Raw genomic sequence first — 27,954 nt, 5'->3', positions numbered from 1 at the left:
TTGAAGTGTACGAATATCGCCTGCCATTTTGGCTGCCCACCATCAAGCCCTCAGCCTCTGCAGCCACCCCTGACAGTGCACCCTGAGGGGAACTCAGGACAGAGAAAAACAGGGTACTGGCGCTAGATAGTTAAGGTGCATATAAAAGGAATAATTTCAGTAAGCCCAGACTCTTGCATCTTTCCATACGTAGAAAAGTGCTAAATTCATTAACTTGAGATGTCTGGTTTTTTGAATATAACTAGCAGTAAGTAATCTTTTGATGTTGGACCCCTGAGTTTGTTTCTTTTCCTTTTTTCTCCCAAAACTGCTATATATCCTGATACATTCTGGCTCCTACCCTGCCTCTTTGGAGCAGTCCCTCTGAGCTATCTGAGAGGCTGTATCCCAGGCTTAAGTCCTTAGTAAGTCTGCTGAATAAAACATAATATTCAGTTTTTAGGCTTTGCATTCTTTTCAGTTGACAAGTATATTTTCATTTTCATTTTTATTCAGTTCAAAATATTTTTTAATATCCCTTGTGATTTCTTCTTGGGTTATTCAGAAATGTATTGTTTAATTTCCAAGTACTTGAGGATTTTTCCAATTTATCTTTTCTGTTACTGATTTCTAGTTGAATTTCCACTGTGTGGAGTACTCTGTGTGATTTCAACCCTTTTAAATTTATTGAGACATGTGTTATAGACCAGAAATTGGTCTATCATGGTGAATGTTCCATGTGTGCTTATAGAGCATGTGTATTGTATTATCATTGGGTGGAGTGAAATAAATATATCAATTACATCAAACTTGTTGATAATGTTCAAATTTTCTATATTCTTACTGATTTTTTACTTATTAATTCTGAGATTGTGCTGAAATATACAATTATAATTTTTCCTTTCAGTTCTTTCAGTTTTTGATATGTGTATTTGAAGCTTTAAGTACATACACATTTAGAATTGGTATGTCTTTTTGATGAATCAATCCCTTTATTTATATGAGAAGTTCCTTTTTATCCCTATAATATTCAATGGTCTAAAGTCTACTTTGTTCTGACATTAATATGGCCTGCCCAGGTTTCTTTTTCCATGGTATTTCTTTTTCCATTTGGATGCTTTTAACTTATCTGTTTTGAATTTAAAGTAGTTTCTTATAGGTAGAATATCATTGAGTTTTATGTTTTTATTCAACTTGACAATCTTTGCCTTTTAATTGGAATGTTAAGATCTTTTCACTTAATGTAATTATCAGTATTTAAATTGGATTTAAATCTGGTTGGATTTAGATCTACTATATTGCTGTTTGTTTTATACTTGCTCCATCTGTTTTCAATTCCTTTTCTTTTTCTGTTTTCTGTTATTTTGTATGATCCCATTTTAACTCCACTTTTGGTTTATTAAGTGAATCCACTTTGTTGTTGTTACTCTAGGATTTATAATATGTATCTTTAATTTAATACAGTCTACTTTAAATAATATTATTCTGTGTATAACATAAGAACTTTATAATGATATTTTCTCAATTCCTCCCTTCCATCCTTTGTACTGAAGTTGTTATACGTTTTGTTCCTACATATTTATGAACCCCACAATACATTATTTTCATTTTTTTTTTTTTTTTTTTTATAAATTTATTTATTTATTTTTGGCTGTGTTGGGTCTTCGCTGCTGCACGCAGTCTTTCTCTAGTTGCGGCGAGTGGGGGCCACTCTTCGTTGCAGTGCGTGGGCTTCTCGTTGCGGTGGCTTCTTATTGCGGAGCACGGGCTCTAGGGACGCGGGCTTCAGTAGTTGCGGCTCGCGGGCTCAGTAGTTGTGGCTGGCAGGCTCTAGAGCACAGGCTCAGTAGTTGTGGCGCACGGGCTTAGTTGCTTCGTGGCATGTGGGATCTTCCCAGACCAGGGCTCGAACCCGTGACCCCTAGCATTGTCAGGCGGATTCTTAACCACTGCGCCACCAGGGAAACCCATTATTTTCATTTTTGCTTTAAGCAGTCAATTATCTTTTAAGGAAATTTTAAAATGAGGAAAATGTTTTTATATTTGTTTACCAGTTTACCATTTCGATCTCTCCTCTCTCATTTGTGGAAGTCTGTATTTCCGTCTGGTATAATTTTCATTCTGCCTGAAGAACTTCTCTTAACATTTCTTGTATTATAGGTCTGCTATAGGTATACCTTGTAGTATAGGTATTTGGTATACTACCTTGTAGTATAAGTCTGCTGCAGTATACATCTGTTGAATTCTCAAAGCTTTTGTTTTACTGAAAGTTTATTTCATGTTCATCCTTGAAAGATTTTTTCACTTGTCAGATTTTCCCTAGAATTCTAGATTAACAGTTGTTTTCTTTCTGTACTTTAAAGATGTCGTTCCATTGTCTTCTGGTCTCCATGGTTGCTGACAGCACATCTTCAATCATTCTTACCTTTGTTGCTCTGTAGCAGGGCTCAATACACTTTTTCTTAAAGGACCAGATAGTAAATAGTTTAGGTTTGTGGGTCATCTGGTTTTCTTTACAACTACTGAACTTTGGTGTAGTGTGAAAGCAGCAATAGACAATCTGTAAATGAATGAGTGTGGCTGTGTTCTCATAAAACTTTATTTGTAAAATCATGTGACTGGCTCATCTGCGGTAGTTTGTTGAACTCTGCTCTGTAAGAACAAATCTCTTTTTATCTGACCTCTTTTAAGGTGTTCTCTCTATCACTGTTTTTCAGCATTTTGATTATGATGTTCCTTTGTGTGGCTTTCTCTATGTTTCTTATGTTGGTGTTGAGCTTTGTGGATTTGGTGGTTTATAGGTTTTTTGTTTGTTTGTTTTTACCAACATACACAATGATTTTATGCACATCTATGGATAGTACTAACATTTATAACCATTCACATACACATGTATGTTTGGTTTATAGTTTTTATGAAATCTGGAAAAATTTTCACTCATTGTTAGTTTTACATATTTTTGATAATGTTCAAATTTTCTATATTCTTACTGAATTTTTTTTAAATCAGCCCCTCACTGATTTTTTTTACTTATTAATTCTGAGAATGTGATCTTGCTTAATATTATGCCCACGATAGGTATATCTTAGGCTCTGTTTATTCTTTTCTCTTTCTGTCCTTCATTTTGAGTACTTCTACTGCTATCTTAATAGTTCTTTGTTAATTCTTCTGTAGTGTCTAATCTACTGTTAATTTCATCCAGTGTATCTTTCATTTTATATATATTTTTCATCTCTAGAAATCCTATAATGGATCTTATTTAAATATTCTATTTCTCTCCTCATATGTTCATGTTTTCCTTTACATCCCATTTATAATAGCTGTCCTAAGATCCCTGTCTACTAAATCCATCATCTTTTTCATTTATGTGTCTATTTCAATTGATTAACTTTTCTCCTGGCTTTGGCTGATATTTTCCTCCTTCCCATGTCTTTTTAAAAATTGGATGCTAGCTATTTTAATTTTTTGTTGGCTGTTGCATTTTGGATTTTTGTTTTATTCATGTAGCGAGTGTTGGATTTTGTTCTAGGATCAGTTTGATTTTGCTAAGGATTGCTTTTAAGTTGTTTTAGGCAGGTCCAGAGTAGTCTTATTTGGGGGGTTGGTGATAGCCCCACTGTCTCTGATTTATTCTGATTTAGCCCCACTATAAGCTGGGACAGGGTGCTCTGTATATTATGAGTATTGGGAATGGTTTGGCCTGTTGCTTTTGGTGTTTTGTTTTGTTTTTCTGTACAATCTTCTTGTTATGCATATACAGGTTAGAACTCTGCCAAAGATTTAAGGAAATCTCTCTGCAGTTCTCTGGAGCTCTCTGTGGAGCCCGCTTTTCTGCAATAGTCTACCCTGAAAATTCTAGCCAACAAAACCTCCTTGAATTCTAATCTGTGTCTCTTCAACTCTTCAATACTGCCTGGCTCCCTTGGGGGTTCTGTCCTTGTGCTGCAGCTTGGAAATGGCCTCCAGGCAATAAGCTTGAGCAATTGAAGGACTCATCTTATTTGTTTCCATTCTTTCAAGGATCAGAAAACTGCTGCAAATTGTCCAGTATCTGAAAACCATTGTTTCCTACCTTTTGAATGATTATCTAGTTGTTCAGAAAGGCAGATAATTCCTATAGTGTTTAATCCTACATAGGCAGAAGCAAAACTCTGATCGCCTCTTAACAGACACAGCTAGATACTATTGATAAATGAACCTTTATTATGTATTTGTGGGAACAGTGGGTTAATTCTCTTAGTTAAGAACTAAAAACTAGATTCATTTATTTCAAACTTCAAATTGTTTTACACATTTTTTAAAAATTTACACCTGTTCACTCAACATCCAGAGTATTTATTTAGTTCAATAGTACCTATTTTATATTTATTTATTATTTTTTTTTTTTTGCGGTACATGGGCCCCTCACTGTTGTGGCCTCTCCTGCTGTGGAGCACAGGCTCCGGACGCGCAGGCTCAGCAGCCATGGCCCATGGGCCCAGCCGCTCCGCGGCATGTGGGATCTTCCCAGACCTGGGCACAAACCTGTGTCCCCTGCATTGGCAGGCGGACTCCCAACCACTACACCACCAGGGAAGCTCCCACATTTTTAAATGAATATTTTTTTAACTTCTCACTAGGGAGTCTTGAAAGAGACTATGTTGTTATTTGATTAATGCAGTTCTTATTTTTTTCCTTAAGTCATAAAACCAAGATGTAAATTGGTACTTAATATTTCTATTTGAATATTTTACATTTCTTATTTTCAAGAAGAAAATAATATATAACTAAAACAAATTGATTATTGTATTCAAAGCTTATGAGACCTTGATAAGGTTCAGAAATGGATAAGGTATCACAAACAGATCAAAATATAGCAGAATCACACCTGTAAATTAACTATAGTGTAAGATATAAACCAAATATCATCAGTGCCCTGAGAAGAAGAAAGTAATTGTTACCGAAGTATGAGAACAGGCTTCACCTGGAGGTGATATTTGATCAAGGTCTTAGAGAATAAATAGGTATGAAAGAGTAGGAGGAATTAGTCTAGAATATTTCATTCTCTTATTTTTTTTAAACATGTAAAGTTAATATCGTAATAAGGTTTTCCACTCAAGGAACAGTTATCAGATGTAATAAATAGTTTCATTTCAAGATTTGTTTGTTAATTAGTTTTCTATAGGTGTGTAACAAACAAATTTAAAAGCATTTATTATCTCACAGTTTCCATGTCTCAGGAGTCCAGGCACAGCTTAGCTTAATCCTGTGCTTAGGGTCTAACAAGGCTTCAATCAAGGTGTTAACCAGGACTGCAGTCTCATCTGAGGCTCAGAATTTTCTTCCAAGTGTACTGATCATTGTCAGAATTCAGCTTTTCATGTCATAGAACTGACTGTGAGGCAGGTCTTCAGCTCCTAGAGATTGCCTGCCATTCCCTGTCTGTGGTCCATTCTACAGCATGGCTGTGTGATTCTTAAAAGACCAACAGGAGAGCATCTCAGCTACTTCTAATATATCTGTCTCTCTCTCTCTCTTTTTTTAAAATTTATTTATTTTTGGCTGCGTTGGGTCTTCGTTGCTGCATGTGGGCTGTCTCTAGTTGCGGCGAGCAGGGCTGCTCTTCATTGCGGTGCGCAGGCTTCTCATTGCGGTGGCTTCTCTTGTTGCGGACCACCGGCAGTAGGTGCCCAGGCTTCAGTAGTTGTGCCATGTGTGCTTAGTAGTTGTGGCTCGCGGGCTCCAGAGCGCAGGCTCAGCAGTTGTGGCGCACGGGCTTAGTTGCTCTGCGGTACGTGGGATCTTCCCAGACCAGGCCTGAACCCATGTCCCCTGCATTGGCAGGCGGATTCTTAATCACTGTGTCACCAAGGAAGTCCCTATCTGCCTCTCTTGACTTATGTCTCTGATATCTAGACCCTCTTTTAAAGGGCTCACCTGATTGAGTCAGCCCCTTCCCCCAGGATAATCTCCTTTTTGATTAACTGAAAGTCACTGATTTAGGGACCTTAATAACATCTGCATAATCCCTTTGTCTTTGCTATGTAATGTAACCTAGTCAAAGGAGTGATACCCCATCATATTCACAAGTCCTGTCCACGCTCAAAGGGAAGGAATTATACAGGATATGTACGCCAGGGAGAGGGAATCTTGGGGGCTGTCTTAGAATTCTGCTGACCACAGTTTGATTTATACTATTAGTATACTTTGAAGACTACAAGCTTTATTTTATAGAGAGGATGTGGATAGACTGGAAATACTAATAAACTACAACTGATTAAACAGTTGAAAACAAATAAATTATTTTCTAAAGTAATTGTCACCTCAGTAGATTGGGTTTTTTTGTTCTTCCCTTAAATAATTTAACTGATCTGATACACTCATTATATTTTAAGAAAAGAATCTCATTGAAACCTTGTAAAATTTCCATTTGCTTCCCAATAAACATGTACAATTTTTAAAATCCTCAGTTTTTTCTTTTTACATAATTTTAATACTTAGATCTATTCTCTGTTAATTATTTTGAAGTTCTATGGTAATGTTCTCCTAACAACATGAAAGGGGAGACTGAACACTGTTCACAGTTGGCAGTGTAGTGTTGCTAAGCTACCTGTCTTTTTAATTTGAAATATTAGGTATTTCAATAATAGGTAGCCCTTAAGCTTTTAAGTGTTTGCTCATGACACATTACAGTGTTTATGTATACTTTTCACCTCTGTATTATAGCTATTATTGTGAAAGTTTAAGAAAAAAAGAAGAGTGTATTTAATAGCAGTCAGTAGAGTACCTTAACTACATAAAATTAGTCATTTTATGAGAAGCTCTAATATGGACACAAATGAAATTATAAGCTATACTTTAATAAGAACTTACCTCAAATGCAGGTGTACTACAAAATGCAGTAATTATACCAATATTTCATTTGATTTTAAGGAAAATCATTGTAGAATACCTAAAATATTACCTATAGTTGTTTTAAAACTGGCAGTATTGTTATGCTCTAGGAATATCATTAAATACATACTGAAAAAGCATTTTATTATATTATGTTGCTGTCATGCTATTCACATTACTTTTTCTTAAAGTAGGATATCAAGTACTAAACGGTATCATTGCAGAACATCTCCTAATTTGTAAAAGATGAATATATGAAGATTCTTCTAGGTGGACTCTTTTAATAAAAGTTTTTCCTCTATATTCCCCTTACCCCATAAAAATAATTAAATAAATAAATGTCCATTGTAGAAAATATCTTCAAAAGTATAGATAAGTATAGAGAAGAGTTTGAAACTACCTCTAATCCTCCTTCCCCCAGAGAAACACTATTCAGACTTTAGCATATTTCCTTTCTTTGAATATTGCTATAGAAATAAAGATCATATTTCATACTCAATTTGCATCTTTTATTTTCTTATTACAGTATAAGCGTCTTTCCAAATCATTAAAATTGAAAACATTTTTGATGACTAATTATGTGGATGTACAGTATTTCTCATTATATAGTTTCCTGTTTTTATTATGTAAATAACAGTGGTAAGAAAATCTTTTTGCAAAACCTTTGTCAGCATTTCTGAATTCCTTACTATGGATTCTAGCTAGGACTGTAACAGATTCTAGGAATGAAAAAATATGAACATTTCAAAGACTTCTGAACATGTAAATAGATTACTTTCCCTGAAAAGTTGACCATCCTTATTAACATTTACTAGCTTAGTTTTAAAAAGAGGAAGAGGGCTTCCCTGGTGGCGCAGTGGTTGAGAGTCCTCCTGCCGATGCAGGGGCCACGGGTTCGTGCCCCGGTCCGGGAGGGTCCCACATGCCACGGAGTGGCTGGGCCCGTGGGCCATGGCCACTGAGCCTGCGCGTCTGGAGCCTGTGCTCTCCCGAAAGAGGAAGAAATAGTTAATATATTACTTTTAACTTGTTTTTATGATCAAAAAATTGTATTTTTTCAAGTGTTTATTAGCCATCTGTAATTATTATTTTGTGAGAATTTCCATTTCCCTGTAACATTTGTTGATATATCCATGTGTCTTTTACTGATTTTTGGGAGATCTTCAAGTACTGAATTTATTCCCCTTTCTGTCATATTTTCCCGTGTATTTGCCTTTTAATTTGATTTATACACTTTGTAAAATACAGATCTTTCAAAAAGTTCTTTTAAAACTCTCTCTGCCTTTTCTTTTTATTTCTATTTATTGCTTTTAGACTTATAACTCCCTTTACTGTGTAGATTCTCCTACATTTGATCTCCTTTTACCATATTCACCTGTGGGTGGTTGCTGGGTAAACTCCCAGAGGCATCGCATTGTCTCAAATCCCAGCATGCAACTGGACATTCACAGAGTGAACCTCCTGGCCCTGATGCTTGCTATTCCCAAACTGCATCGTTTGTTTCATCAGGGTTCCCTAAGCACCAGGGGGTTTGGCAGTGAACAAAGCAGATGCAGATCTCCTTCTGTCACCTTCCCCCTGCTAGCTAGGCTGGAGCATCACTCTTTTCCCACTGCCTGGCTTTTCTCATAACCGTGACTTTGCTCCATGTGCCACTGTTTGGGTGTTGTCTCCTCCTCTCCATCAACTCAGATATGACACCTTGTTCAAGGGCCAGCTCATCCAAGAAGTCCTTCCTGAGTAGCCACCCACCTGACAGTCCCTTAGCTTGCAGGCCCTTTGACTCATGTGTTCTGCTCTCCACAATGAGCTCCTTTGTAACTACTCTCCACTGGTACCATTAAAGTAGCTACCATTGTGATGGATCCCTGGGTGCCAGTTTACAAAAGTAATTAAAAAATTTTTTTTACATCTAATATTTTTACATCTAATTCTTAACCATGTGAAGTGTATTTTGATTTATAGTGTTGGGTTAGAAACAAAACTGATTTTTTTTTTTAATGTTAATCCATTGCTAGAGCACCAGTAAGAATATTTCCTTGCCCATTGATTTGTGATAGTTCTTTTATGATATAACAAATTCGTGGATACTGGGCTGATTGCCTACTCTCTGTTCTGTTTCATTGATCTTTTCTATTTTGCATCAGAACAGCATTATAGATTAGCTTTATCATATCCTTTTTGATATTTGGGACTGTTTACCCCTCTATAGAGTAATGCAGATTTTTACCATACATCTTGTGCTGTGGGTATTCCTGGATATTTTATGTTTTTTACTGCTATTGTGAATTGATTTTTTTTCTATTCCGTTTTCCGATTCTTTTTTTTTTTTTTTTTTGGCGGTATGGGAGCCTCTCACTGTTGTGGCCTCTCCCGTTGCGGAGCACAGGCTCCGGACGCGCAGGCTCAGCAGTCATGGCTCACGGGCCCAGCCACTCTGCGGCATGTGGGATCTTCCCGGACCGGGGGCACGAACCCGTGTCCCCTGCATCGGCAGGCGGACTCTCAACCACTGCGCCACCAGGGAAGTCCCCGATTCATTTTTACTGGCACATTGGAAGGGTATTTTTTTTAATATTTATCTTAAATCTGAACTCTTTATTCTCAATAATTCTGAGTTGATTTGTAGAGTTTGTTTGTATCTAATTATAAAATCTGCAAATATGAAAATTTACTTCTTCCATGAAGTTATATCTGGATTGGCTGGAAATTACAGAGTGATATTAACTAATAATATTAATAGTGGGTATTTTTATCACACAAAGAAAACAGTGGTCAACTTTCTATTGAAAATAAAATTATAGTTAAAAACAAATCATCTTTAGTTATCCTGGATTAGATTAATTGCTTTGCAAATTTACCACGTGTAAGATACATCAAGATTCTGGGAGATATTCATTTCTCTAGCAGAGGGTTGGGTGGGGGGGCAACATCTGATTAATACTAATTGCTAACTAACTTCAAAAGGAAAGGAACTAGACTTGAGATAGAGATTTCAGGGACTTACCTGGTGGTGCAGTGGTTAGGAATCCGCCTGCCAATGCAGGGGACACGGGTTCGAGCCCTGGACTGGGAAGATCCCACGTGCCGTGGAGCAACTAAGCCCATGCGCCACATCTACTGAGCCCACGCTCCACAGCTACTGAAGCCTGCGCGCTTCACAACAAGAGAAGCCACCGCAATGAGAAGCCTGCGCACCTCAAGGAAGAGTAGCCCCCGCTTGCCGCAACTAGAGAAAGCGTGCGCACAGCAATGAAGACCCAACACAGCCAAAAATAAATTTAAAATAAATAAAACAGGGTTAAAAAAAAAATGCTTGTAGTTTGGAGGGGAAAGGGCTAGAGAGCAGTGAGGTGAGTTAGCCTCTAGATTCCCCCACTTTATCTCCTCTGGAGCAATTCCTAGCATGGTGGCAAGTGGAGTCAGCCTCTTTCCAAGAAGACTACGAGAGAGCTAGAAGTGAGCATAACTGCAGCTCCCTTAAAGTGAGGGATGGGTAGCAAAGAACATTCACAAAATTTACCTCTAGAAGACACTATAGCATGACTTCTACAGAGTCTGGCTATACATACTGTTCAGGCGTGACAGGTGTTTGTTGAAGTCATTACTTTGTGAAATTTAGCCCAGATGAGTGAATGGGGCTGGATTTCTTATTCTAGGAGGACCCAAGGGGATTATCTTGACAGACCTCCCTCACTTCAACAAAATTCATGGTCAACAAGGAGTTGCTTAGCTGCCCTTCATACTGTTTTTATATATACCACTGTTGCAGAAACCTGAAGCTACAAGTATGTAGGTGGAAACTCTATTTTCTTATGATAATAAAGGATCAGGGTTTTTCCTTCTATATTGATTGTCACCTCAGTGGATATATTCCATAGCTTTTGATGGATAACAAACCACTCCAAAACTTAGTAGCTTAGAGCATCAACCATTTATTTGGCTCATAATTCTGAAGGTTGGCAATTTAGGCTGAGTTTAGCTGGGCAATTCTGTTCTTAGCTGGGCTCCCTCCTGAGTCTGTGGTCAACGTTGGGTTGGTTAGGCGATTCTGCTTCTGGAAGTTGGCTAGTTGCTGACTGGAAGACTTGACTTCTTCTCCATATGGTGTCTGTACCTCCAGAATCCTTGCCTAGGTTTTTTGTCATGGTGGTAGCAGAGGTCTAAGAGAGAGCAGAAGCAGGCAAAGAAGGCCTCTTGAAGCTAGCGTTGGAATTAGGACACTGTTGCTTTTGTTCCGTTCTGTTGGCCAAAAGAAGTCACAAGGCCAGCTCATTCACAGAGGAAGGACATAGAGTCTACCTCTTGATGAGAGCTGCCATAAAGCAACATATTCCAAAGGGTATGGACACAGGGAAATATGGGGAATTGGGACCATATTTTTTGCCATCAGTCTACCACAGTTTGGTGAATGAAGGACTCAGAGATGTGCTTCAGACACTATCTTTGTTGTCAATATAGATTTTAATTTTGCTGTTACAAATTGTATCAGTGCCCTTTTTATCTCAACCTATTGTCCTTGTACCATTTTTCTCTTTATACTATTCATTTGGTTTTGGCTTCTTGTGCATTTTTATTCAAGTCCATGTCAAATAAAATTTTTCTAAAATTATCTTTTTGTTCTTTATTAAATCTATTCAGAGATATGTTCTCTCTGTCTTCAGGATATTTCTTCTTCATGTGTGGGAGTATTTTTACTCATGGACCTCATCATGTTTTTTTCCCTTTTTGTTAGAGTTCTGTTAGTATTTGCCAACAGAGCATGTGGACGTTTCTCACTGTCTACTTAGATTTGAATGCCTTTTCAGATCCTCATCTGAAGAATAGTTGTTAGACATTCCCCAGTGACTGGCAACCAGTCATCAAATGCGGTTTTGCTAAACTAAACTAGGATCATCTGCCACCATGCTATGTATGCCTGGTTTTTGGACAGTTTAAAAAGGTGAAGTATGTGGAAAAACCATATTTCTTAACATATGTTATTAAAAGAATTTTTCCTGTATTTTCCCTTATTTGCAGAAATTTTCATTTGGATATTGAGCCTTCTCAGATGCAGTAAACCATTCTTAGATGCAGTAAACCCTACCTTCTCACATGCTCTTTACTAGGAATTGTACTTAAATGGATGTAGAAAGAAGTGTGCCACTGGTCAGTTGGGAATGAGTTGCACTACTCTGGCTGCCTCATAAAGCCATCCTCTACTACGGCAACACTGCTTTTCTTAAACAGCAGGCAGAAAAAGGGAGAGAGCTAAAGTCCCTTTCTCAGCTGACAGAATTACTGTGTTTCACAGAGCAAAGCAATCCTTTGTACCCTGTGTACTATTCAGAAAACTGGCCCACCATTAATTTGTTTCTAGACCTGGTTTCTGGACTTACAGATAGTGAAATTGAGGGTTCTTATCAGAGGTTAAATTAATTTTGGTAGAGTGAACTCTTGTCTCTTTCTGTGCCTTTTTCTGTGCCTTTCCTGAGAAGATGGCAGCAGCTGCACTGGCAGGTCTCTACGTGGATGCCATGCTAAGCTAAGAGTCCAAACTGTATTTAATTAATAATTCATTTTCCATTTTTTGTTAATCAGATATATGTAATGAATATCCAATAAAAAATATAGCAACCACAAATAATAGTTTTTTAAAGGGTGAGATTTGCTACTTTTGTTAGCTTGTACAGTGTTGTAATATGAATAAATACATCACTCCATAATAATTTTGGAGTAATAACATATATTTCCTAGTCCTCCATTATTGCCTTCAAAGTTTGCTGTTGGCAAACCACAGCTCTAGCACTTTGCTTTTCTCTCTTGTCCTCTCCTGGGCATCAGTGGTCTAAATGTGGGACATGTTTGGCTGAAGGATCAGGAAGCAGTGCCTCCAGAATTCTCTGAAACAGTTTTTGGAATAACAGATCGAAATAGCTATCTTTGAGGAAATGATAGTTACTTCTAAAGGAGCTCTAGTTGTCTTATCTCTGGCAACTATTTCTGGCTGCTAAGTTTAAGACGTAATGGTATGAACTACCAATGTTTGACTAGTAGAAAATAAACAGGACAAAAACTGAGCAATAGTTAATCATGTTTAGTTCACTCACTTGTTTTTTCATGTCACATGCTTATGATACTTACATTACCTATCTTTAATATAACTATGTTTTATATTAATTATTGTAGATTTTCCACTGGAATTAAGATTTTTCACAATGTTGCACAACGTTCCAAGAGCTTATAAACCATCTGAAATGGTTTGAGAACCACTGAGCTTATCATCTTGTAAGATACTAGAGGGAAGGTACTTTTGTCATCATCGTCATCACACATGATCAGAAGCCATTGTAGACTTGAGTAGAAAGTAACATGAGGAAACATTGGGCTTAATCCTTGGGGTGTTTGGGGAGTTTTCTGGAATGAGTGGTGGAGGGTGAGAGTAGACATGGCAGTGAGAGTGGAATGTAACCACTGTAAACAACATTGTCAGTTCAGTTCATATTAAGCATTTGATTAAAAACTCCTAAAACTCTAGCATTATTGATCCAGATGAAAATATTAAGGTGGATTTCTCTTCTGTTAGTTTGATAAGTTAATTTTGAATTGATGAAAGTTATACAAATTAAAATTTTAAAAATCATATTTTTTTCAAACGTTCTTCCTCATAACTGGCAAACACAGATGAAAGTCATCTAAAAAGTACTTTGAGTTTCATATTATTACTTTTCTAGGTAGGAACGTGTAATTATAGGATACGTTTTCAAAACTACATCATTGCAGTAACTACGCATTTATTCATTCCTAGGCGGTATGTGTTACTATGCCCTAATTTTACAGATTCAGAAATTCAGAGTGGCGTAGTGGCTTGGCAGGCTTTAAGCATTAAAACTAAACTTTGAATCCAAGGCAGATGATGCTAAATCCCATGCTCTTTGAACCACACCACAACACGCCTTGGTTTGTAAATTATTTATTTAATTTCTTAAATAACAAAAGTAATATATGCTCAAGACAAACATTACCTAAATGCATACATTATGTATGGCAAGTATATATTATACAGATATATATTTGTATTTTGGAAAGTTGTGTCTAGCAGCGCTACGGTTGACAGATGGAAAAGAGGGAACCTTGGAGGAAGAGAAACTAGTTAGGAAACTATTTCAGTAATCCTGACAAGAAATGATAACAGCCTCCCTCCCTCCTTCCTTCCTTTCCATGTGATGATTTGAGGATTGAGTGAAGAGCAAGCATTAGGTGTCCTGCTTATGTAGGGGAAAAACCAAAGTATAAGATGTGGAAACCTCTAAGAGATTTATGAGCCTTTCTGGGATCTAGTTTACATGGTGACTAAAGCAAATTTCAGATTACAGTTTCTTTTCACTTTTGTCTATTCTAAAATAGGATTCTTATAACTGTCCTTACAATCTTGGCTAGTAATTCAGGAAGTAGAACTCATAAAGAGATCATAGTCACAGACCTTCAGTTTCAGGGTCATAATGTAGCTGTTGAAATGACAACTAAATGGGGAAGACTGGTCTGCCTTTCTTTGCTGGCCAAAGAAACACACAAGACACTTGGCTGGATGTTGAAGGGTAAGGAATGGAGAAGGGCATGTAAAATGGACTCAGCCAGACCTTGTCCCTGGAAGTTTTCAGGGAGATAAATGATAAAGGTAACTCTAATAGTAGGTAGGAGTAAAAGTAGAAGGGGCTACAGATTCAAAGAAAAGAATTTATCATCCAGGAAAATCTGGAGGAGTTGGCATTTGAGTTAGTGAACTTTGAATAGGAAGAATAGAATAAGGAGCATTCTACCTCGAGGGAGTAATATGACCAAACTCACTGGCCCCCCCAAATATTTGTTGAATATCTGAATAAATGGAATCAGGTAGCATTGTTGTTCCACCAACTTACTCAGTATAATGTAGTGTCTCCTATATGCCAGGCACTGTGGCAGGTAGGTGCTAGGACTATAACAAGATGACCCTCATAGACAGTCATCCTCTAATAGGAGAGACAAGTAAAACAAACTAATGACTATATAAATTCAAAGTGAAAAAGGACTGTTAGGCTACTGAATAACTTGGGTGAAAAGACATGTTGGATAGGGTAGTCAAGGAAGGCCCCTCTGAGGGAACAAAATGTCATTTGAAACTGATCTTTTTAAGAACCACTTTGAGATATTTACCCTGTTTCAAGTCTTTACCATTGTTGCTTTCCAAATACAGTCCTCCAGGACTGGTTCCAGGACCCCTGCAGATACCAAAGTCCGTGGATGCTCAAGTCCCTTATATAAAATGGTGTAGTGTTCACATATAACCTAAGACGTCCTCCCTAGACACTTTAAATCATCTCTAGATTACTTATAATACCTAATACAATGTAAGCGCTATGTAAATAGTTGTAAATATAATGTAAAACCTGTGTAAATAGTTTCTGGTATGTGTCAAATTTAAAATTGCTTTTTGGAACTTTCTGGAATTTTTTTCCCCAATATTTTCATTCCATATTTGGTTGAATCTGTGTGTGGAACCTGCAGATAGGGAAGGCTGACAGTACATTTAATTTGTCTAAATTACTCCCCCTGAAAGTACAACCTGTGAATTTCCTATTTTCCATCAGTATTTATTTTATCTTTATTTATTTGTTGACTTATTTACCTGTTGTTAAATTTATAATGTCATCCTTGTTTTGCAGAAACCAAAGCTGAAAGATTGGCATCCTCCTGGGGGTTTTATTCTGGGATTGTGGGCACTCATTATCATGGTTTTCTTCAAAACTTATGGAATCAAGCATATGAAGTTCATTTTCTAGATGCGATGATGTATGAAGAACACTACATGGAAGACTACAATCTTGGATAAAAGTTCATGTCTATATATATATATATATATTTTTTTTAATATCTTTATTGGAGTAAAATTGCTTTACAATGGTGTGTTAGTTTCTGCTTTATAACAAAGTGGATCAGTTATACATATACTTATGTTCCCATATATCTTCCCTCTTGCGTCTCCCTCCCACCCTCCCTATCCCACCCCTCCAGGCGGTCACAAAGCACCGAGCTGATATCCCTGTGCTATGCGGCATGTCAATATATTTTTTAAAATGCATTGCTCTTGTGTGATTTGGCAGAAAGTATAAGGAAGCTAAATTTGAAAGAACTATTGGTTTTATAACTCAGAAATAATTGTTAATGCAAGTGCTAAATGACACTAAATATATTTGTTTTTCATTTTGTATTATTAGAATATTGGGACAAAGAGATCAGAATACACTCACTGACTCTTTTTGAAAATAAGAATTTCCCCTTGTTTTATCCCCTTTTCATTTGGAAAAGAAAAAAAATGTGAAGACATTAAATTCTCACTAGCAAGGGAAACTTTTGTTAGTATTTTTGTATATGTTCTCCCAGTCTTTTTCATACTTTTTTTCTAAAATAGAGAGCATATAGAACATACCATTTTGTAACCTTACTTGTCATTTTGCAGTATGTTGTCAACCCCTTCCCTCTCCTTGCATATTCTTCAAGAACACGTGAATGGCTGCACACTATCCATTTCATGAATGTACAGTAAGTTATTTAGCATTCTGCTATAATTAGACCACTTACTTTGTTCCCCAAATTTTCTTTTGGTTCATTCTTTAATGTGTTAATATTTTGTCAGCTATTCTTGGAATTCTGCAGCTAAAATGATAAGTAGATATGAATAATCAGTTTCTTAATCTGTGGTACTGACAGTCTCCAGGACCTTATTTACTGTCAGTTTATCTGGAAAATTTAAGATCTTGGGGAATTTCACATACTGATTGCTCAAGAGAAACAAACCTAATCATTTTTCATTTCTAAGCATTCTGTGCTCCTCTAGAATTGATCACCTCTTCTTCTGTTTCCACGCTGAAAGAGATGTTGTTTCATTCTGTTTAAGGTAAACCTTGCCCACTGGCTGGATCTACACTTTTTCTGGGACAATCCCGTAAAACGGATGGGCTGTAGGAAAAATTCATACTTGTGGCCCTTCCTTCGTGTCTGACTGATGTATCACATAAGGCAGTAAGCTCTTTTCTGGTCTCTGACAAGATGCAAGAGCTTATATCCCCATCACTGATTTTTTTCATCTTGCCAGCCATCTTCATATCTATCTCGTAACTGTAAATGGTATTGAGATTGTGCTTTGCTATCAGCCCCAGATATTGCTTTTTCACACATAAGCGGTAAAAAAAAGTGAAAGTTGAGTATTCATGTCCCATGGGATACTTTTTTGTATTTTATCTGTTTTATCCAGGAACTTCGTGCTAATCTTTATTCACTATGAAGATATGTTTTGTAAATTGTAGGAAACATTCAGAAGACAACCGTTCCTCTACAATAAAACCTCTTAAAATTAATAGTCCTTAGACTCTGTTTTCCTTTTAGCACTTAAAATATTACCCTTTAATTATATGCAAAATGGTCATGCTTTTCACAGGCAAAGGATTAACTGTGTTATCTCTCAGATCAGAACAAATGACATTGAGGCTTTTTGCCAGCTCTGAATCTTCATTTTAATTGATCTTTTTATTGCTGCACTAGATAAAAGAAGAAGGACAATTTTTATCTGATTATACGGAGAAGCATCTTTTTGTACATAGAAAGGGGGAAAAACAAACTTAAATTCGAATAGCTGGATTGTAGTAGTGCTAAGAGACAAAAAAAGGTTGACCATGTAAACACTTACATAAGGTCATGGACACTCTGTTGGCCGGGAGCTACTTAGAGTAGTAAAGGAAATATGATTGTTCTTGAGCCAAAGTCATTTAGTTTGAGTATAATGAAACATACCCTGATGGTAAAGACTACTGGAAAGTAAAAGGATTCCTCTTCAGAGATTGTAGAAGGTGCCCTTCTTAGTTAAAACCAAACTGGGAAAAGTAATACTGGGTATAATATACAGTATTAATTTTATTCCAGACAAATTTCATAGGGCAATTATTTCTTTCTGTTTCATTATTGAATTTTCAGAATATAGTTAAAGCAAAAAGCTTGAAATATGTTAAAGGTTTAGCTCATAGCCATAATCTTTTTACATAAAGTATATTCTGCCTTCAGTAATAAGTAAATCCTCTGCATATGTTAACTGGGTAATATCGTAAGTGTAATTAAATGGCCCAGACTTTAAATGATAACGTAAAAGCACATCCTAAATATATTTTCCTTGAGCCACAAAGAGCTGAACAACTGAAAGGTGTTTTCCTTTTGCCTTTCTCACAGTGTTATCATAAGGATCAGATGAGCTAATGATATGACTACACACTTTGGAAATTGTGAATATTTGGTGGTGGTGTTTTTCTTTTTTCTGCCTAGGAAGATACCAATGGGGAAGTTAATGGTGCCAGGGTCCCACTTATTTACCTTTCTAAGCTACTCAGTGTGATTCCCATTCTCTTCGGTGTTCTTTTTCTCCTCCCCTGCAGTGTCTTCTATATTCCTTGTCCCTTCAGGGAGATAAGGAATATAGATAAATGGATCCCAGCAGACATGTCCTGACCTTTTGGGGGAGGGACAGGGCATAATGATGCCGTTCTGCAAAGGCAGCCTGCGTGAGAAAAAGAAACCAAATGATGTGGATTTTAAAATTATGAAAGACATTCATTTACAGTTTATGAAAGGGAAATGTGGTTTGGAAGCAAAGCTGATTAAATTGGATCAAGAAAAATTGGAATTAAATACAAAAAATAATGCATGCATTTATGGTTTCAATTTTTATATATCCTCAGCTAGTTGAAAATGATGATTCCCACAACAAGCATAACTCATCTTGTTTCTGCTTACTGAGTATTTTCTACTATGGTATATGTTGACAACATTTCTTACCTCATGTATGTTGTACAGCAGAGTTACAGTTACTGTGGGAATCATAATTTGAAATTTTGACTTATGTGTTTCTGGAACGTTTACAATAAATGTTGCATTAACATAGAACTTCTTTTCATTGATTTTACCAAAATTAAATTCATCTATAGCAGATATACTGTTTTAACTTATGAAAGAAACATTTTATAAACATACCACAAGGTATGGCTGTAAAATGAGATCAGTCTCCATTTCACTTTATGGAATCAGCCCCATTACTTCACTGTCACATTTCCTGCCTGAGTGCATGAGTGCATTACCTGCTCATGTACCTGATGCGTAAATGTGAAAGTCTTTCAGTTCATGGACAATACACCTTAGTAATAACCGGTCTTCTTCCTTTTAGTGCAAAATTTTACTGTTTCGGAAATGTGCTATGAAATATTTGTTATAAATTAACTGAGTAGACCCTTGAATGACGGGATTGATATAGATGAAGGTGTGACCAAGAAACTCATTATTAAAAATTCGTTTACTCCACACTTGGAAAGGTGGTCACTGTCATTCTTGTTTCACTTGGGCTGCTTGCAGCCTCAGAGACTTGAGAGGACTTTCAGATGTGCCCGATGTATATACCCAGAGTTTACCGGGCTCATATGATATGACCCTCTTCTCATGATGGAAGTACCAGCTCTGACTGTGCTAGAATCTCAGGGACAGCTGGCAGTAGCAATGTAGGTCACTTTCTTCGGGGTCATTAAATAAGGTCATAAATGTAAAGCACATCATACAATACCTGGCACATGGGAGAGGTTCAGCCTTTTGTTCTTTGCTGGGCAGGGCTCTACCTAGCTCTTGTTTTTAACCTCCACTCAGGTTACTCTTTAAAGAACCATTAGCCTTGGTGCTCCTGGGCTGTCCTGTCCCCTTTGGTTTTCAGCAGTTGTCATTTTGAGGTAACAGTTTCTTTTCACTTTCAACGCTGTCCGACAGTTTCAATCCACAGGTTCTCTTCCCTCTCTTTTCGGTTTTTCCATTTTAGATAGGCTGAGGCTTTTCTCCATCTTCCCTCAGCCTTAGGTTTTTATTATCTTCTCTCTATGACTTATCCACTCTCTTGGAAACAAATATAGCATGATTATTGGGCAGTCTAGCCTCACCCCAGGCCCCAGATGTCTGGATAATTACCCTGTCTGAATTTCTCTTTATTCCTCTGTCACACTGGGTACTGCATTTCCAGGAGAAGACCTCCTCCTCTCCCCCCAACCATGTTAGTCAGAACTTCTAAAGTTTCAAATGATAGAAAGCCAACTAGAAAAAATTTAGGCCAAAAAAGGAATTTGCTGGAGAATATTAGGATATCTTACAAACTTGCGGGAAGGGGGTCTGGTGTGAGCTTCACCAGGGGCTGGCATGGCACCTGGATATTCTTCTCTGCATGTCTCCTTTTGGCTTTCTTACTGGCTTTCTCACGTGACTGGTGACTCTAGAGCCTGATATCCTGTGCTTCATCACAAGAGAGAGGAAAGTTACTTTCTTCCTTTATTTCCAGTTCTGAAAGTCTTGGGGACGAACTGATTAACCTTGTTAATCCTATAAGCACATAAGGACCTCTGGTGGCAAACTCCTGTCTACTAGGGTCCCTCCCAGAGAAGGGAGAGATCACAGGAGCCAGGCAGTCACCCTTACTACTACTTTCTACTAACTTGCTATTCAGTGGGTGGTCTGTGGAGCTGCAGCATGACCCTGGAGCTCGCTAGAAATGCAGAATGTTAGGCCCCACCCTAGACCTGCTGCACCAGAATCTGCATTGTACAAGATCCCCAGGTAATTCACATGCACGTGAAAGTAGGAGAGGCACTGATCTACACCTTCTACTAACTAGCTCAATTTTATCTCTTAAAAAGGAGGTTGTAAAAGATTGCAAATACTCACTTGTAAAACAAACAGCCATGGGTAGCATATTTTATGGGTTAATTGACTCTTTAACATTCTTTTTCTTAACTTTTTATTTTATATTGGAGTATAGTTGATTAACAATGTTCTGTTAGTTTCAGGTGTACAGCAAAGTGATTCAGTTATACATATACACGTATCTATTCTTCTTCAAATTCTTCTCCCATTTAGGTTGTTACATAATATTGAGCAGATTTCCCTGTGCTATACACTAGGTCCTTGTTGGTTATCCACTCTTTAGCATTATTCTTGACTCTATTAGACCTTTTAAGGCTGTAGACCACTCTCGTTCTCATTTTTTTTTCCTTCTGAGGCTTTTTCAAAATGTTGAATGCTTAAATGGGCATCTAATTAGCACTTACTGTATGTAGTGTCTGCAGTTTCTTTGACACGACTGTCATCAGGAGTGTGAGTCTAAATTCCCATTCCCTGAATATAGGCTGGCCTTAGTGACTTAATTCTAATAAATAGAATGTGGCGGAATAATACTGCATGACTTCAAGGCTAGGCCATAAAAGGTAATACAGCATCTGCCTGGCTCTCTTTCTCAGGATACTTCTCTTGGAACCCAGCCACCGTGCCCTGAGGAAACCCAAGCCACTTGGAGAAGCCAGGCATGTTTATTTTGGCTATTACCTTGGCAAGGTCCCAGCCAATAGCCAACATCAACTTCCAGACACATGGGGGAGAGAGCCTCCAGATGTTTCCTGATGGCAACCACGGGAGAGACCCGCAAGTGAGAGCCACCCAGTTCTGGTTCACTCCCAGAACCGTGAGAGATAATAATGTGAAAAAAATTGTTATTTTTACCTCAGTATGTTCAGGATGGTTTGTTGTACAGGGATAGTTACTGAAACACTGTGTTAATACCTACCCACTTTAGTAGATGCTAGGAGAGATTACAAAGAAACAGAATTCTTTTTTCAAGAATTACAAATCAATTCTTGAGACACATGTGAAAGGATGAAATAACTGTATAGCAGAAAATGACAAGTGCCATGTAAGAGCTATAGAATAGGAGGTTTAAAAAGAAACTTCTAACTTTAATTGCTAAAGAGATGCATTGTTCATATTGTATTTATTCTCAGGGGAACAGAGAAGACTTCAAGAAGGAAATTAAATTTGAGCAATCAGATTAGATTTCTCTTGTTTTCCCTCCTTTTCCCATTATTGCTCTTTCGGAATTGTAATTTTTCTTCAGTCCTGTTCCACCAACTCAGACTTCCTTATCGTCAGAAGATTTTGCTTTGTAATCTGAAAATTAAAATGGGGGAAGTGAACTAGCTTAACTTCCTTCTCTACCTCTACAAATTTGCCTCTCTTTCCCCCCCCCCACCACCCATTCCTACCCCAACCCCTTTGGTCTTAGAGATTGAGTTATTGACCCCATCCTTCTTCTGGGATATTGCTTACTCATCAACTCACCTTTCTTCTTGCCCTGCAACCTCCCTTTGCATAGAAGTGCTTTCCCTTACATTTTGTAAGATGTTCAAGCTTTCTCATCTGAAAGACTCCTCAAAATTCTATGTCCCCCTTTAAATGCTAATATAGAAATGCTATATAGAGCTCTTTTCTACTTCATTCTGTAGCTTATTATTTTGAATGAATGAGCGACATTCTCTAACTTGGCTTCCTTGCCTTGTATTCATTTGTGAACCTTTCTGTGAATCTATCTTCTGCTCCCACCATTCGCCTGAAACTATTTTCTTACTGATATCAATGATCTATTTGCCAAATCAGATGGAATTTTACTGGCTGTATCTTTTTCTTTTTAAATCTCTCCTTAATATGTAATAATTGTTGATTACTCCCGGTTTTAGAAACATTTTCTCCTCTGCCTTGTGGTACTGCTGTCTCCCCAGGTTTTCTTCACTTGGCCTCTCCTTTTCAGTCTCCAACAAGTGCTTCTCTTTGACAGCGCACCCCGGATGTTCTGCAGAGTTCTGTCCTCGCACTCTTCAAATTTAACACTGTCCCTGAATCTTTTCATCCCCACCTGTGGTTTCCGCTATTACCTCTACAGCACTGGGCAGCCAAATTTGTATATCCCAGGATCTCTCTTGAGTTCCAGAAGCACCCCCTTCTACCTGAAAACACAGGAATCTCAAACTTAGTGTACCCCAAACTGAACTTACCATATTTCATCACACCTCATTGCCCGGCTCTTCCTTTTCTATTTTCTTTTTCTTATTTTATATTCTGAATCTTCTCTAGATGGGCACAGATAGTGAAGATATCTGTGGCCCATGTAAATGTTCACCACACCATTTACTACACACGAGGCTCCTAATAATCAGGTGGGTGAAATGACATGCTCTGTGGGTGTCAGTTAGCCTCTTTTGCCAGACATTCCAGTGCTTGCCAGTGGGCCCATGAAGAAAAGTCGTTGTGTGGGATGGAGACTATGCAGGGGCTCAGCAGGCTGGATTTCTCCTTACCAAGGCTGATCTGGCTAATGCCTCAGCTGACAGCCTAATCTACCAGTAGCAGAAACCTTCATTAAAACTCAGGCAGTAACCAGGTTGATGCCTCCATTCCCCAGGAGGGGGCCAGTCGGCTGACTGGTAGTAGGTTGATTATATTGACCATCATAGAGTGGGCAGAAATTCATTTGCACTGCAATAGATGCATCTTCTGAGTATGGATTTGCATTTCCTGCTCTTAAAGCTTTCGCCAGCATCAACCATCTATGAACTCACAGAAATCCTTATCCACCCTCATGGCATTCTGCACAGTATTGAGTCAGATCAAGGAACTCATTTCACAGCAGCTAAGTGTGGCAGCGAGCTTATGCCCATGAAATTAATCAAACTTACCACATACCCCATAGGACAAAACACTCTGAAAAGAGGGAACTCTTATCTATAGACTTTAAATCAGAGACCATTGCATGGCATTATTTCCCCCATAGCCAGAATGCATAAAACTGGGAACAAGAGTGGAAATGTGAGCAACTCCTCTCACTATTACACCTAACAGTACATTTCCAGAACCTTTGCTTCCTGTCCTGGCAACTTTGAGCTTTGCTAGTATGGTGGTCTTAGGTGCAAAGAGAAGAATACTTTCCTCAAGGGATATAACAGTGGTTCTATTGAATTTGAAGAGAGGATTGCCACCTGGCCATTTGGGGCTTTTTATATCACTGAACCAACATGCCAAAAATAAGGAGTTACTCTACTGGCTGGAGTGATTGATCCCAGTTACCAAAGGGAAGTTGAGTAGCTGCTACACTAAAGGCAAGAACAACTAAGTGGCAAGAGGATTTTCTAGGGTGCCTCTTACTAGTTCCATGACCAATAGCAAAGGTTAATGGAAACCCAAAACAATCATAAAAAGGCAGGATGATTGAGGACTCACTCTTCTGAATGAAGGTTTGGGTCACTCCACCAGATAATGAACTGACCATCTCAGCTTCTGGCTGAGAGCAAGGGAAGTACGCAATAGGTAGGGGAAGGTAGGAAGCCATAGGTATCAACTATGGCCCATGGCCAACTGCTGAAATGTAGTAGTTTTGTGTATTTTCTCTTTGCCTGTTACATGTTTGTGTGTGTATGCTATTTCTCTCTCTTCTCTCTCTTTTCCCCCACTTTTATGCACGTTGGAGGGGCTTAACCTTACAATATAATCTTTAGGTAAGAAAATATTCGATGGGACCGTGATGGAATTTGAGGAGTAATTAATGTGGCCAGCAGTGCACACAGCAGCAGCTGGGGCTGTGTATCTCCTTATTTTGGTGAAGAGTGAGAATTTCTTCACTTATAAGAAGAATAACAACATCCTGTTAGATGGAAATATAGAGTTGTGTCGCTGTACAGAGCTCACATGTGTGGAAGAGTGAATGCAGGAGCTGACCAGGCAAAGGACTGTACTGTTCCAATTACCAATTCATTGTCTCAGCTGAACCCTTTAAGACTAATTTCCCCATTATAGTGAACACGATGCTAAGTTTTGTCAGTAGAGGGTGCTGGGGAGGCATTGCAAGAAGAAGGAGCTTCTCTTCCTGTTCCTGGTGTAATCCTCCCATAGGTCTCCTGCAGTGTGTGTCTCCCATAGGTCTCCTGTAGTGTGTGTGTTTGTGTGTGTGTGCACGCGTGCGTGCGCATTCACCAGCACACATGTGTTTCCTGCAGTGCCCAGTGGTTGGCAGCACAGAGCACCTTCCTGTGGGCAGCTTCATAGCAGAGGGTAGCCAGCAAAGCACCTCCGCATGAGTTGCTGCCCCAGGCAAGTTGCCTGTGGCTGCTTTGCAGTGGGGCACCTATGGAGGGCACCTTCCCATAGTGTACCTCCTTGGGCATCTCCATCATGGGTGCTGCTGGCAAGGGCACCTCCTCTGGACAACTTTCCCCACACCCTTTGAGGGGAGTTTTCAGTAAGTTCGAAGGTGTGGCTCCTCTGTGAGTATAGCTTTCCCTAGCAGTCCAGAGAGCAGCTTTCCAGCAAGTTCCACTGAGACAACACCTTAGTGAACGTCTCCACCATCCAATGAGCCCTGCTGCACCCTCTCCAACAATGTCTGGATCTCAGTCCTGGGAGGGGTGGCTTCTCCCTTGGGTCCTCTGCCTCAACCTGAGGTGTGGTGGCCGCTCCTGATACCAGCCATTCCTCTATTCTTTAGAGTTCTCTCACTAGCAAATTCCCCATTGCTCAAATACCTTGATCAAATTACTATGTGATTCCTGTCTTCTGATTGCACTTTGCCCGATATACCTCCTCACAGAAAGCAGATGGCACTAAATGGTGAAATTCTTGGCCACAGTCATTCAGATTGTTCAGATTATGCCTCTGCGTTCAAGGGAAAGTCCTCCTCCCTCCCAGAGAGATGGACAAAGGATTGGAGCCCCTTCTTACACCTCCTCCTAAATCTGAACTTCCACTGAGGGTTAACAGATGGAAGGAATAACTCCTGACAGTCTGGCAGCCAGATCTGGCCCAGGAGATGCACAGACCTATCAGACACGTGGAAGCCATTCAGCGAGGGTCTCGTTGACTTCGTTTTAAAAATGCTGGATTCTTCCGGCTCTAGGCAGCTTCTCCTTGCCCCTTGTAATGAGTACAGGAAATGAAAAGATTCAGGCAACAGGATTTCTTGTAACCCTGCCAGGAAAGGAGATGGATCAAAAGAGAATAAAGCATGTTAGAGGCAGACTGCTGCAGGAAATATTCTTGTTTGGTTATTAAAGTGCTCACAGATTAATAAGGCTGAATAGCACAGTGGTTAAGAGTCAGCTTTGCATTTCTGTCGCTTGTCAGCCTGATAAATGCACATTATACAAGGAACAGAATAATTAAAATTACAAATAAGGAAATACACTTATCAATCAATAAAACCAAAGGTGAAAAATTGAGGCTGAAATATGAGAAACCAAATAAAAGGAATATACATTATACATTAAACAGGCTAAAACACAAAACCAGAAGCTCAGAAATTACAAAGTCTAGGGAAAATGAAATCAAAGAATTAAAATTCTAGATGTTAAAATCAGAACCTTAGAATTTCAAGGATATAGTTGTGAATAAAGTTAAAGTAGAAAAAGGAAACATGTTTTAAAGTGAAAACAATAGAGGGGAGAATTAAATGGAATATAAAGAGTAAGCCCGGTAGCTGAAGCAATTTATTCTAAAAGTTTAAAATAAAGCTAAAACTAGTCAAAGGAATATAGTGCTAAGTATTTAGAGAACAAAACAAACTGAAAATAAATATAGAAGACAAGAGATGAACAATTTAGAACATGAGAAGAGCAAACTTTTTTTTTTAAAGCAAATTACCTGCTTTTAAGAGACACCTGGCTTTTGTTATCGTTATTTTGCAGATACTCAAGCAGCCACAAAATGCAGTAGATTGTGTCTGTAACTTTGATTCCCAAGTTCAGGTTCTTTTTTTTTTTTTCCAAGTTCAGGTTCTTTGTAGAGCATCCCTTGGGGTTCCTTTAGACTGAAAGCTAAAGGTAGCAAGCAGTTCAGAAGGTTGAGCCTTTCTCCAAGGCTCCTGGCTCCTGTGTCTACATGGCTTGAGTCCCTTGAAGAGTTGGGCATGGAAACAGGTTAGAAAGATACACACCCCTGGCTTGGCCAGCCCTGTTTTCGGTTTGGCTCTCTGATCTGTTGCCTCGAAGCCAAGCAATCATTCAACAAATATATTTCCCACCTACATAGCTCTCAGCGCTGAGGTAATCATGGACACTCCTTTCTTCCCTTCACATTGCTGGCTGCAGGTCAGACAATTGTACTGTTTTGTAGTATTTCTGGCCTCAGTTTGAAAGCAAATCAGTGGATCTCAAACTTTTGGGCTACCACCCACAGTAAGAATACATGTCATATTGTGACTACGCATATATGTGTTTATATGACTAAAAAGTTTTACAGAATATGTACCCTCTCTAATGTCATACACTATTATCTTTATTTTTTTGTATTCTGTATTATAGAATTGTCTCAGCTGGGAGCCAGATCAATGGTTTTCAAAAATATTTTGCTTCTATCTGCATTAAGAAAGATTTCACACTGTGATCTGATGCACATACATGTGTGTGCATCTATATAACTGAAAGAAAAGTTTTACAAAATGATACTGACTCTTCATATAAAGCACCTATTAATTTCCTGTTCTATTGATGGCTTATGAGCCATATATGGCTATATTTGCATCTCCAAACTTCCTGCCAAGCGGACTCAATGAGAGTGTGGAGAACCCCAGCCAAGGAAAATGCCCCACAGGGTGATAGAATTATTACAAACATCCTTGCACTGACAATGCACTTTACTGCTCCCTGGTGCCAATCTAATCTTTACATTGTGTGAATGACATAGCCTCAGTCTTGAAGCCTGTCTGGTAAGTTAGAAATGTCTTTATTCTGTCTCGTTTATTTACAGTTGGGGAGGGGGAGCCAGATGAAGAGAGCTCCAGGAGAGCTTCTAGAAGGTATCATGAATGGAGAGCATAGGTCGAATACAGATTTTTTGAAAAGGACAAAAAATCCAACACAAATATGCTAAAATAGAAAATAGAATTTATCAATATTTACATAACAATGTCCAGGAGAGATTTGTCTTCAGGCTCAGCTTGATCCAGTACTCAATGACATTCTAAGATCTATCACTCGTATCTGTTTCCCCTGTGATGGCTTCACTCCCAAGGTGATTCTTCTTGTGGTAGCAAATATGGCCTTATCAGTCTCAGACTCTAAAGCATTATGAGCTGGGGGGAAGAGTTGTATCCCTGCATAGGGTCATGTTCCCATCCCTGAATCAATTCTTGTGTCTGAGGGACAGGATACGCCAGTAGGTTTAAGCCAGTCAGGGCCTACCCCTGGAGCTGTGTATAGAGCT

General features: G+C 38.4%; 1 protein-coding gene across 1 annotated transcript in view; it reads left to right on the top strand.

Annotated features, from left to right (window-relative positions):
* Positions 1-19,211, top strand: part of PIGK (phosphatidylinositol glycan anchor biosynthesis class K) — a 141,278-nt gene extending 122,067 nt beyond the window's left edge. The window contains exon 11 of the mRNA XM_032605375.1: positions 15,534-19,211. Within this exon, the coding sequence (XP_032461266.1) occupies positions 15,534-15,650 (117 nt within the window). The 3' untranslated portion in view covers positions 15,651-19,211. The remainder of the gene's footprint in view (positions 1-15,533) is intronic.
* Positions 19,212-27,954: the final 8,743 nt, after the last annotated feature.

This window comes from Phocoena sinus, chromosome 1, assembly GCF_008692025.1.
Source record: "Phocoena sinus isolate mPhoSin1 chromosome 1, mPhoSin1.pri, whole genome shotgun sequence".
NCBI lineage: Eukaryota > Metazoa > Chordata > Mammalia > Artiodactyla > Phocoenidae > Phocoena > Phocoena sinus.
Note: the sequence above shows the minus strand (reverse complement) of the source record. Positions and strands in the feature narration are given on the sequence as shown.